Source organism: Magallana gigas, chromosome 8 (genome assembly GCF_963853765.1).
Source record: "Magallana gigas chromosome 8, xbMagGiga1.1, whole genome shotgun sequence".
NCBI classification, from domain to species: Eukaryota; Metazoa; Mollusca; class Bivalvia; order Ostreida; family Ostreidae; genus Magallana; species Magallana gigas.
Genome location: NC_088860.1, coordinates 5,969,522 through 5,982,561, shown reverse-complemented (window position 1 = coordinate 5,982,561; position 13,040 = coordinate 5,969,522). Strand labels below are relative to the sequence as shown.

Below are 13,040 nucleotides of genomic sequence, written 5' to 3'. Positions count from 1 at the left end.
TGCTGATACTATGGTCAAATCACTAAGAAGCTTACCTCGTACCAGTCACAGCATCCATGAAATATTGATGATGCTTTGATTGAAATTCTTTGCTCACTTTATTGATTTTGAATTCAAATTAAGCTTTAATATCCATACTTTATTAAGGGTATATTGAAGTGTATGCATTTATTGTTATTACATCACAACATCCTGGACAATCCGTTACGAAGATAAATTTGAGTTACCCATCAATTGAAAGTCTTGTATCCAGTTAACAAAGATGGACACCGCCCCACAGCCTGAGGTGAATTCTATTCGTGCTTTGTGGATACATTACCGCGATTCCTCAACTCTCCATGGCTTGTCCCATATCTCAGGGCGAAGAACGTGTACCCGGGGGTAAGATATATTTTTTAAGATTATTTATAAACTGTGCAATATAAGTTGTATTTGTATGTTCCCTAAAATAAGGTAATTTATTTGGTCCTTTCTGTCTTTCTGTTTGTCATTCTATCTGCAAAATTTGAATTTTGAACCAAACGTTACTAATATAAGCCAAACTGAGATATTGAAATAACTCTTTTTTATACTTATAGAGTTATATGGTTTATGCTGGTAATGGCCATGGGTATTTCACTCACAATGACCTTGTATGACCTCAAGGAACAGTATTTCTCGTACCCAACGTTTACCATGCTCAATATCAAGATGTCGCATGAACTAGAATTCCCTGCAGTCACCCTGTGTAACATCAGCCCATACAAGATGTCCAAACTGAATCCAGACGAAGCCATGTTGGATTACCTGAAGAGAGAAAGCAACATGGGTTCCTTTATGCCTCCAATGAACTTCAGCGATTCAAAGTATAAACTGCTTTTTAAAAACGTGGAAGAAGATTGGTTGTTCAATGTTAGCTTCAGCATCAAGGATTTGTTTATCGCATGCAAGTGGAAAGAAACACTGTACTTCGACTGTACTAAGTTGTTCATTCCTTATAAGACTGAGTGGGGACTCTGTTTCTCTTTTAACGGATTAGACTCGCCCGAGATCCATAAAATTGGTTATGTTGGGAGTATTCTGGGATTATCTTTCTTCATCCACGTGAATCAAAGTGATTATGTCTATGCCAGGAACATGGGGGCGGGGCTGAAGGTCAGTACAGCTAACTCTTGTCTCCGGACAGCGTGTATCGATTCTTTTTATACGTATATTTATTCTATTTATTTGAACTTTTTAAAACAGATTCGAGATGATATAAGTGATATATGTAACACGATGTGTTCCAAACCAATAAAGTTAGATTTCAATGTTTTCATGTTCATTTTCAATTTTTGTCTGTTTGCTTGTTGTTTTCAATAAAACCCTCTTTCAGATCGTCCTCCACGCCCACAACGAGGAGCCGAACGTGATGGACTCCGGTTACCTGGTGCCCCCGGGGACCACCACGTACATCCCCATAGAACGCAAGGAGGTACAGTCAGATCTTTAATCGTTCTGTTTGCGTCATGCTCAAGACCTTAATACCTGCAAGAATATACATCTACCGTATATTCTGCCTTATTTCTTTAGAAATTTGATTACGTTCTGAATCATTAATTAGAACCCTTTTAACAAGAGCCTGGGCTTTGGGTAGTTGTGTCCAACGGCAATGTGACGTGGGCCTGGTTACTAGTATTTCAATGCTGGCCACTCAGCCATGGCTCTTTGAAATAAACTCCCATTTTTAACTTGTTTTGACGCAAAAAATAGATAGGTACGTCCTACTGAAAGTCCAAGGCCTTGTAAAAATGGTTCTAAGTGAATTTCGCTAACGTGAGCTATGTGATTTATTCGCGATGCTAGCATCCCCGTGAACCACCAAAGTAAACATTTTTTAATGGTTTTTATGGTAAATGTCTTTGTTGTTGTAGTACAAATTTCTCCCCAGTCCTTTCAAAGCTTTCGGCAAGGAGTATTGTTTGGACACGGAGAGTGCTGGGTTCCAGAACCACCTGAAGCACCACCGGCTGTATAGTTACAGCGGGTGTCTCAGAGAGTGCAAGGAGAGATTCGCCTTCCAGAAATGCCAATGTCGGAATCACCATGATCTAGGTAAGACATCTCATCAACTCACTTATTTTAAAGTTCAATTGAGTAATTCTAATCAGACAATAGAGTATTTTCTATTAAGAATAATTTAAGATATACCTCAATAGATAACCTCTTTAGGTCAAAGTTGGACCTTGTTGCTCAGGTGAGCTATGTGATCGAAGGGCCCCTTGTTGTAAGAGACGGTGGTGGATACCTTCCCTTTATCGAATAACTACGGGTTGTTATGCATAAGAATTGATAACCCATCTAAATGTCTCTCATGTATTGAGTTATTGAAAGTATTGTCATAATGCATTTGTGAAAAAATGTATGTGATGATACTGTCATCATCAATAGTTATTAATATCAATAGGTGATGCGGAGCCAATCTGCTCCATAGAGAGAGATTACAACTGCCACAAGCCAGCCAGAGGTAAATGCTTACTTTTATAATCATATCATCTGCCCAAACGGTTTTCGAAACATGTGAAATTACAATATATTTAAACATCAACGAGGCCTGATCATGCCCTTTGCACTTGGTGATTTTTAAGACAAAAGCAATAAATTCACCTCGTCATTTAGTCCATAATGCCAGCACAAACTTTACCACACTCCTCATTGCATAGTTAACTTAATTGCGAGGATCCCCGAAAGTTCTGTGCTTAATAATATTCTATAGAACACATGTGGCCGATTTGCGTCTTCTTAGTAATGATTATCAGTCTATAATAAAAGAAATTTAATATAAATTTGATAAACTCCTCTGAAAGGTTCAATAATCTATAGGCTTTTTAAAAAAAAAATTAAATTTAAATTGACCAAAACCAAGTTGATTTTCTTAAACATTTTTTATCGCACTTTACATACTATGATTCACCTTTTAAACATTTCAATTGTCCTTAAAGAGGAGTTCAACGGGAACGTCACCCTGCAGGCCGCCTGTGGCTGCTCCATCCCTTGCTCCCTAACAGAATACACCACCCGTATATCACACGCAACTTTTCCCGCCAACCTGTACGAGGACTGGATCAAAGAAAATTTTGGGTACACAAGTATACGGTAAACTGACCGGAATTGAACAATTAATTGTTTTGAAACCATTGGATATTCATAAGAAGTATAATAAAGCTTTGACTTATTTCAAGTTATGCACACTACAATGCTTCAGTAAGGCATTTCTAATGGGAAACCAAAATTTGAGTGTCAGTCGTTGAGTTATAAGCGAGTTACGCTTAAGCTTAGAATTCTTTGCTTTGTATTTTATTTACATTTTAAATGTTGAAGTGAAAATTCCAATTTAAGACCTAAAATGAATGTGTAATCGTTAGCAACTGTTTAATTTTTTAGACAAATTAGAAGATATACAAATAAGCTTGAAAAAGAGTTTTTACTGGTATATTGAACCCATGTAAACAAAAACAGGACACGAGCCTTGTTTACATGGCAAAGAATTGTGAGCCCTGTATCTTTCTTATAACTGTACGACTTACTCTCAAATTTCATTTTGTCATTAGAAATGCATTCCTAAAGCATTGTAAATATTAAAAACAGAAAAATAGATTTTGACCAAAAATCGTGACTATGGCCCTTTAATTTATGTGTGCTGCTTTAATATTCTAATCAATGAATGCTTTCAATAAACCAATGCTTCACACTTGAGACCATGCATACAACAATTTACTTGATGTATCCTTATCTATAAGGTGTATTTATAAATACCTAAAAGATTCGAGAACAGTCGCTCTTTAATCAATTTTTTACGTTCACAATAAAACAAGTTCTTATTTCTTACAAATATCAATGCCTGCTTTGGTGTTCTATAAGGAGTGTTGCCTTCAGAGTCGGCAATGTTAACGAAAAATGAATGACCATACAGTATGATTCAGATGTTAAAGATACTAGACAGTCCTTTTTCAAACGTAAGGGGGTGGGGGGTGGAACTCGTATTATTTTTTACAAATATTATTTCTAGTTATATGCCGACATTAATTACGAGCTATACAAACAACATTTTTACTCTATACAGAAAATAATTTTTGGGGTATATTTTTGACATTTGCTCGGGATCAATTACAACGCAATTGGAATACAGAATATCACATTGAAATATTCTTAGAAAGGGGTTTTGTAGGAATCTGAAGCAGACAATTTAGAATGATGATATTTTGTTCTCCAGGGAAAATATCATGGAAGTGAGACTTTATTATGAGAGCCTAGTGTATAAAACCTTCGAAAAAGTGCAGAAAATCACCTTTATTGATATTCTAGGTGAGTCTCTCTCTCTCTCTCTCTCTTCATGAAATTTTATGTTTTGTCAGTGATGCTTTTTTTTATTATCCGTCTGCCAAAGAACAGACTTTGGCGATTAATAATTTGTAAAAATATAGATCTAATATCGATTGCATGACTGTTTTTACCTATGACCAGCGTCAATAGGCGGACAGATGGGTATATTCCTGGGGGCCAGCGTCCTGACCTTGTCAGAGCTAATGGAGGTCATGGTCATGTCCATTATTGTCCTTCTCCAGAAGATGTTTCGTCCGACGAGCCTGGCGCCAATGCCTGTATTACCCGCCAAGAATAACCAATAGATACGACTCCGGGCGATATCTGGAAATCCATGAATTCTATTCACAGTAACATTATCACGCACGAACGTTTTGGCGCTTAGTACAAGTAGTTTTGGACATTGCAACTTATTCTAGAGCTATTACCATCCATTCTCTGGCCGTCTAAAACTTGGTTCAACCTACAGATATAATGTAGGTATGTAAATTGTGTATATTATATGTAAAACTTGTTTTTGCATCGTGATTTCATGTACTTATAATGAAATTATATCAATTAAATACGATCTAAACTATCATGATATTTTGTTGTCCATTGTAATTATTAAAAAAAAACCAGGAATTAGTTTCGGAGGATGGAAACACTCACCAATACGAACATCCCTCGGCCTTTCGGTCAATGCGAGATACAACCTGACGGAAAAGCCCGAGGAATGTTCCGAATGAATAACTCACCTAAAACAAAGGTTTTAGTTACCTCCGTTGTCTGTCATTCGTTTTTTTAAACTATGAAAATTTTCTACTTCTTCTCAAAAACTACTGTGCAAAATTTTTACATGCACCTCTGCTTATCACAAGACATGTACATGTATAGAAAAAATATCTTTGAAGAAAATCTATAAGCTATTATTTCTGATATAATACCAGTACGACAGAATACTATTTTGAAAAAAAAATACTATCAATATTTTAAACTAAATTTATTTAACGTAAAAACCCCCGTAATTTTAAGTAACCTGTTGTTATTTTACCATGATCATTCATGACAGTGTATTCAATGTCTGTATTTCGACACAGGAAGTTGTGATCGACACACTTTTCCCTAATTAATATTTTTCATTTTATTAATTTTGGGGCGGCGGGCAAATTCTCAAGGGAAAACGTTGATCAATACGATAAAGTGTGTCAGTTCAAAAACTGCAGGGAATCATTTTCACTCAAAATCTGCAATTCTAAATTGGGCAGATTAGATATATATTTTTAATTGACTTGATGATCCAATTACTGTACGCTGTTTTTCTATAGTTTAGTTGTTGAACACAATGAATAAATCAATTAACGCTTGAATATTGAGGGTCTTCTGTTTAACCAGTTTTTTTTCCTTCAGAAAGACGAGAAATAAAAATTAATTTACATAAGTGTAGTTTTATCTCATATTAATACAATTATATTAATATTTTATTAAAAGCGCAAGAGGAACATAAACTTCCTCCATAATTACAAATAATCTTAATCGAAGAGTAGAGATTATTAATTCAAAGGGAACGCTAGTTACCGGTATATCACTACGTGTATATAATTCGTTATCTCTTTGCCAAAAATTTATTTTTAATTTGAAGAGCGTGCCTTGTATATTAATCTGTCATTGGGGTTAATGATACATCACTATATATATGTGTGTTTACTGATCAGGTTTTAATTAAAGTGGTCAAACATATCAAACTCAGTATGTTTTATGACAGTGTTAATTCATTACTTTAGGTAAATGATTTTCGTTTCCATGTAAAAATTTATATTACTTTAAAATAATAATTTATCACTCTTGTAAAAAATCAGAAATGTAATGCGGAACGTTAAATTACTCCCAACCTTTAAAAACATGCACTAAGAAATCACATTGAAGTTTGATGATATATGAAGTAAATGCTTCATAATTGTTTTAACCATGCAACGAAGCAGAAAGAATTTATATATAGCTGACAATCAAAAGGTAAGTGTTATCTTTAAATTCAAGTTCCACTTAATCTAAGAAAAATCCGAAACGTCTTGGGAATTATTTCATGCATCTTAACACATTGTCAAATTCCGAGGAGTACCCCCTCCCCCCTCCAAAAACAAAAAACAAAATCAAACAAACAAACAGAACAACATCTAAATCCGCCACTCTCTCATTGATCAACTACAAATGAGAGTGCAAACCCCTTTGAAAACATACATAAGTATCTACCCGATCAAATTCAAAAAGTCCTTCATAAATTATACATACTCGTGTTTAAAAAAAAAGGAGGGGGGGGGGGGGTTGTTTAACATGAAATTGTTGAAATGGCGTATATTAAACGTTAATGAATTACATAGCAAAGTAATTACATAATTTCCTTCATATCCAAAACTTGATAGAATTTGTACAAAGGTATTGTTTATCTTTATTCAGAGATATGTGATGACTAACGAAGAAGTACATGTATGAATGAAATATTTCGTGGGATATTTCGACCCGATTTTGGGTCGAAACTTCGTAGGTCAAATCATAGTGGGTCGAAACGTCGAGTTACCTGCCGGTGCTGAGAATTTTCAAGATGGCTACGATCGGTCTTCTACGGGCTTGCAGGGGTAAAACATAGCTAATTTCGTAACAACTGCCTACTGATTTCGTGATTTGTTATTGATATTTTTATGATAGATAGTTGAAGTCATGTTTACTGAGTATGTCAGGTGTTTTTATTCAGTGATTACGTAAAGTGCGCAAAAATGTTCTATGCAAGGTCACGAAATATTTATTATAAAATTCACCCCTTCTTCCTTATGCAGATTTAATACAGTTTATGATAAACGTTGTCTTATTGTTATCCTTACGTTATATGCCTTAGAAATTTTAACTTTTCTAAAATGTCTAAACATGCTAAATGTAGGCCTATACACAGACTTGCATGATATCTGCTGATTTATATATAAAAAGCTCGGACTGTTCTTTATAGAGATTTTGAAATTTGAATAGTTATAAAACTGCCTGGTACATGTAATTTCTTAGTGAGAAACTGCAGACCAATTGAACTTTTTCTTTCAATAAAATCATTTGATTCAAATGATTTTATGAAATTAAATCATTATATTTTTTTTAATCTTCCTGTTTTAGTTTTCAGGGAGAGTGACTAAAATGGGTAGCGAAACCCGGGCCGGGCCGGGATTTTCGAAACTGAAAACCGGGTTTTGTTGATTTCTTACAAAATACTCATTTGGTCTGTACGAAATTTGCAGGACAACTTTAAAACATCTTGTTTTGTCTTCGCTGAAATTTTTATTATCACAAAATGAGTTTTTCAATATTTATTACAGATTCTCATTTTTCAGGTGACTCAAATGGGTAGCGAACCCGGGTTACACATTTTGGCGATATTAAGCGAATTACATTGATTATTTGGAAAAATGTTGTGTTTAATCATTGCTATTTTAGTTTAAACACTTAGATAATACAACAATTCTGTCAAAAAATATCATGTAATAGAATCATGGCCTAATATTATAAACCCGGGACGGAACAAAACCGGACACGTTTACCCGGGACAAACCTTTTATTTCCGAAAAAGCGACCAGAGGATGTTAGCTATCACTCATGTGACATTGCCCAGCTCAAACAACGCGGAGGTATCCTCATTTGAGCCTTCTCCCCCCTTTAAAATACAAATATAAAGGATGCAAAAAGCAAATCACTATGAAAAACCATTCTTATTGTGTAAAACACAACGCACTACCAGGGCCCAGACTCGGTTTGTATCTTAATGATTTAACCTGTTTACTGAAAATCAAACTATCAATAAGCACTATCTATTATTTTAAAAGTTTTTTTCTGGTAACTAGATATGTACAAAATATTTACAAAGTTACTAGAAAATCGTTCTTATTGCATTGTCAGCAACGCCCTACCAGGGCCCAGACTCGATTTTCATGTATTTTTACCCTGAATAAGCACTAGAAAACCCATTAAAAACAAATAAAAACAAAGACATGCGTTTTTTCATATTCTTCATTTCTTCGGCCTAGTCAGCGCATGATGGACACATGAAGACCAGACTCTCTTTCGGATCTTGGATTCCAAAACAGCGGAGATGGTACCACTGTCCACATGATGGATTTTCACATGCAATCATGTTGTCATATACATTTGGAAGGCTACATCCTGAAGCACAGTCAATGTTGATTTGTTTAATAAATTCCCTTTTCCTGGTTAAACTCAAGCGTTTCTTTTGATTTTGCTTCTTTTGGAACTTTTCAAACTTTTTATCTTCTAAACATTTCATCAAATGACTCCTCATTTTTTCTATGTCAAATGGAATTGGCTGGTCCTTGATGTCTTCTGAAAAACAGAAATCAGTCAAATTTGCAATTGCAAATACGCCACAGTCAACGCCATTTGTTTGTTGTTGAACATCCAAGATGGAAACATTCAAAGTTTTCATTCCTTTTCCATACATCTTTCCCAGTTGTACGGTATTTGTGTTGACTGTGACAAATAATCTCTCTTTTTGTTGGAACTATCCAGAATCATTACGTTTTCACTTGCTTTCATTTTCAAACTGGCAATCCAGTGTTGATACCCAGTGTGGTGAATATGGGCTACAGGGGCAATCTCCGGTGACATCTGCAATTCATACTCCCAATTAGAACCATTATAACAGGAGCTTGGACTTTGGGTAGTTGTGTCAAACAGCAATGTGACGTTTGCCTGTCTATTTCATTGCTGCCCACTCAGTGAAAGCTCATTGAAATCAACACGATTTGTCTGGCTTCTGAGCTAAGACTACGCAATCGGTGCATATTTCACTTGAATCCAGCATCATTTTAAACACGTTTTGACGCAAGAAGTGATAGCTACGTCCTACGGAAAGTCCAAGGCCTTGTAATAATGGTTCTATTGTCCTTTACAACTGGAGCATATCCAGTGTGTTGGAATCCATTAATCTTCGAGAATTGTTGTTTCAGGATGCTTTGTGCAAAATTTATTACATCGCTACACAGCATGTTGTCCTTAATAATGTCATTTCTGTGTTTGGTGGTAAGAATTTGTTTGCCATTTTCTACCCATTTTTCTTCCCCTGGATTCATCATGTCATCATCACTTGGCTCTTTATCAATTTTATTTTCATCCTCAAATTTAATGCGTTTCCTGGCTTTGGAGTTGCTGTCATTTCGTTTTCTTTTGGTTGTTGAAGCTGCATTTGGTCCATCTGGTTTTTCACAAACTGGCGTGAAAGCGTCCACATGCGAAGATAGAATATCCTCTGACCATTCTCCGTTTCTTTTCATGCAGGAATCTGGAGCCGCAATGACTGTTACATCTTTGTCGCATGGTTATCATATATTCTGTTTTTGTTCTCGTCGCTTTTTTCGGAAATAAAAGGCTTGTCCCGGGTAAACGTGTCCGGTTTTGTTCCGTCCCGGGTTTGTAATATTTGTCTATAATTCTATTAAATGATATTTTTTGATGGAATTGTTGTATTATCTAAGTGTTAAAACATAAATAGGAATGATTTAACACTCAAGTTTCCAAATTAATTACTGTAATTCGCTTAATATCGCCAAAATGTGTAACCCGGGTTCGCTACCCATTTTAGTCACTTTAAAAATGAGAATCTTTAATAATTATTGAAAAAACTCATTTTGTGATGATAAAGATTTCAACGAAGACAGAACAAGATGTTTTAAAGTTGTCCTGCAAAGGACTATGTGCGGTATGGTCAAATATCTGCCCCCGATTTCAACCAATTTTTAAATAGTATCGTATGAAAATGAAATCTTCACACATCATTGTAAAGAGGATGCCTATAACTTTAATCTTGATTTTAGTCATCATTGCTCACTCGCTGTTTATCTATGACGTCACTTAAATGACCTAATTCCCGCAAATTTGCAAACAAATGAAGATATTCTCATTTTTGCTCTTTATTTTGCATTCGGAAGTATAGAGCGCAGGTCTGCTCAAGTGCGATTTTAACATATGTTTTTCGTCAGATAGTTATACATATTATACTAAAATATGGTACTTGAGCAAGCCTCCACTCGATGTTTCCCAGTCGAAAAACCATCGGAAAACACCCATGTTTTGCTACAAAACATCAATTTATCAAAATAATGCAATATTCATGAAGTCATTTCTACATTATGACGTCACTGTGGTGATAACCGTTTACACCTTTATTTCCAATATGATTTTAACTATCTTTCACCTTATTTTAAAGCTATTTCTAAAACTTTGATTTTGGGGGGCAAAAATTGCATAAAACCGCACTTAGTCCTTTGGTACAGAACAAATGAGTATTTTGTAAGAAATCAACAAAAACCCGGTTTTCAGTTTCGAAAATCCCGGCCAGGCCCGGGTTTCGCTACTCATTTTAGTCACACTCGTTTTCAGGCATGGAGATGCATAATAATGTTTTGTTATCCCTGAGAATTCAGTTTCCTTAACTTTAAAATGTTTGATATTTAAATCTTTATTGTATTATTCTTTCAGGAAAAGGATGTTTATTTGTAAAGAACAGCATGTTACAACAGACACTTCCTACCAGTCTTCAGAACAGTCTTGTCACCAAACATTTCTCCCTGACCTCAGTGGCGAGTAGTAATGCTGTAGTTGAATTCTTCAGAGCCAGAAATTTTAGAGCAAAGAGAGGTCCATTTAGACCAGGTAACCTCAGATGAATTTAAAAAATGGATGGTGTCAAGAGCAAACAAAATACACGTCAGTAATCAAATGCACATAAAATATTGATAAAATCCCCAGTATATATTAAGTTTTCAAAATATATGTACAATAGATAAAGTTGATGTTTGTGAGAACCAGCTTTTATACAGGTTTCTTTTGACTTATATTTTGGTACATCTTGTTTGTCTCTCCATCCATTTGTGTTTTCATCTTTTAATATACACCATGCAAATGACCAGTATACAAAGGAAATATTGGTTAACTTCTTCAAGTTCTGTTGCATTTCATATCAGCATACATATCAACCCAAATATATAAATTTTTAGAAATAGGACCATGTGAATAAATATATAGACTGTGTACCAGTACTAATAACGAAGTGTTTAACGTAATTTATGTACCGGTATATTATTTTAGAGGAAAAAAGAGGTGACCACAAGATGATGGCGTCTACCCACTGGAAGATTGAGCGAGTACTGGCTGTCAGTATGCTGGGGGTCATGCCAGCCTGTCTGTTTGTACAGGGACCCATAATGGACACCCTCCTTTCTATAACAGTCCTCCTCCATGGATTCTGGTAAGGAAACATGTTTCATAAAATTCAGTGTATACTGTAACCAACTTTTATTCACGACGACTTTATTTTGCAATTTACTTCTGATAAACTGGTTTGCGATGAGTCGATGACTAATGTTCACGACCAAGCCTTTCCCAGACCAGTCTTGCAATAACATCCATATGACAACGAATGGTTTTCGGAATTATTCGCAAAAACGATGTCCTCGCGAGCCTCGTGAATATTTCTCGCACGCGAATAAAAGTTGGTTTACAGTATTCGTTTCCCCTTTGAGTAAGAGGGCATGTTGATTTGCATATGTTGGTCCAGCGATAGTATATTTGTTGTCTGATTAAGATGTTTTTAATGACAAATTGATGACCCTTTTTAGTTTGACAGTCAAAAGATTACCTTATGGAATATTAGGTTGAAAGCCAAAGGTCAGGTGGTTAACTGCTTAGCCTTCAATTATTGTCCAAGCTATATCGGCCATTGAGGCTTAGTTCATAGTGTTCCTGTTAGTACATGTACCGTTAAAGGTGTAGGATTTGTTATGAACAGATGGCACTCTTGTTATTCCTCTAATATGGCTCAGAATTAAAAGAGAAAGTTGCAGGTACTTTTTATGTAACTTCAAAACCTTAGTAATGAATTTTCTTTTCCTCTATATTTCTATTCAAATCTGCTATTAACATTTTTAATTTTCATGACTTTTGTTGCCCCTATACAAACCCTTTCCTTGACCTAAGTGTTTTTTGCTTTTTATAGTTCTGTCTGTTGATGAATCAACTCAGTGTTAAATAGATAAGGTTTGACTGTACCTCAAATAATTGACGGACATTTTATTTATTTTTGCAGGGGTGTTGATGGGGTACTGACTGACTATTTAGAGAAATTTGTTCCTTGGATTCACTATCCCTGGTACCTCCTGACCATTGCTGGACTGGCAGGACTTATATATTTCAATTACAATGATGTTGGAGTGTGTGAAGCCATTAAGATGGTGTGGAGATTGTAAATCTTAAAAGACAGACATTGCTTTTGCTTGTTCTTGTTTCTATTGTAAATCCCAGGAAAGGAGAAGTGTATAATAGAAACTTCTAGTACTATAAGAAAACTGTGCAAAATTTGCTGTACTTTTGTCACCAAGATAGCTCTGATTACATCAGAACTTCTGTTCCGACATTATTAGGTATTTTGTTATACCCCTAACACTGGAAATCCTTACAGCTGTGAAAAAGTAAAATGAATAGATAAACGGTTTATGAATATGTGTGCCATTTTGTTTCAAATTGAAAGTTGAACTCACTGAGTTCAAGTAGGATATCTCGGATCATTTTCCCAAAAAGTTCTGCTTTATTGTGTTATTATGAATAATTTTAAAATGTTTGAATGCATCCTCCAATACCTGGACTTTAGACCTAGTGTTCAACATCTGTTGATA

The 13,040-nt window shown here is 35.2% G+C and overlaps 2 protein-coding genes across 4 annotated transcripts; both read left to right on the top strand.

Moving 5' to 3' along the window:
- LOC105338701 (acid-sensing ion channel 2) lies at positions 1-4,791 on the top strand. Of its 3 annotated transcripts, none has more exons than XM_020071598.3 (8): positions 1-381; positions 579-1,134; positions 1,355-1,453; positions 1,893-2,073; positions 2,426-2,485; positions 2,961-3,099; positions 4,232-4,323; positions 4,483-4,791. In XM_020071598.3, exons 1-8 carry the CDS (start codon positions 263-265, stop codon positions 4,644-4,646), a joined length of 1,410 nt encoding a protein of 469 aa, XP_019927157.3. In that variant the 5' UTR covers positions 1-262; the 3' UTR covers positions 4,647-4,791. The 3 variants fall into 3 exon arrangements, with proteins under 3 accessions (XP_019927157.3, XP_065926233.1, XP_011442229.3); XM_011443927.4 differs by having other exon boundaries at positions 3-381; positions 2,961-3,114; positions 4,483-4,790; XM_066070161.1 differs by lacking the exon at positions 2,426-2,485 and having other exon boundaries at positions 2-381; positions 2,961-3,114; positions 4,483-4,790.
- Positions 4,792-6,795: 2,004 nt separating this feature from the next.
- On the top strand, positions 6,796-12,869 carry LOC105338659 (putative succinate dehydrogenase [ubiquinone] cytochrome b small subunit, mitochondrial). Its single transcript, XM_011443879.4, has 4 exons — positions 6,796-6,953; positions 10,849-11,022; positions 11,458-11,617; positions 12,455-12,869. Exons 1-4 carry the CDS (start codon positions 6,920-6,922, stop codon positions 12,612-12,614), a joined length of 528 nt encoding a protein of 175 aa, XP_011442181.2. The 5' UTR covers positions 6,796-6,919; the 3' UTR covers positions 12,615-12,869.
- Positions 12,870-13,040: the final 171 nt, after the last annotated feature.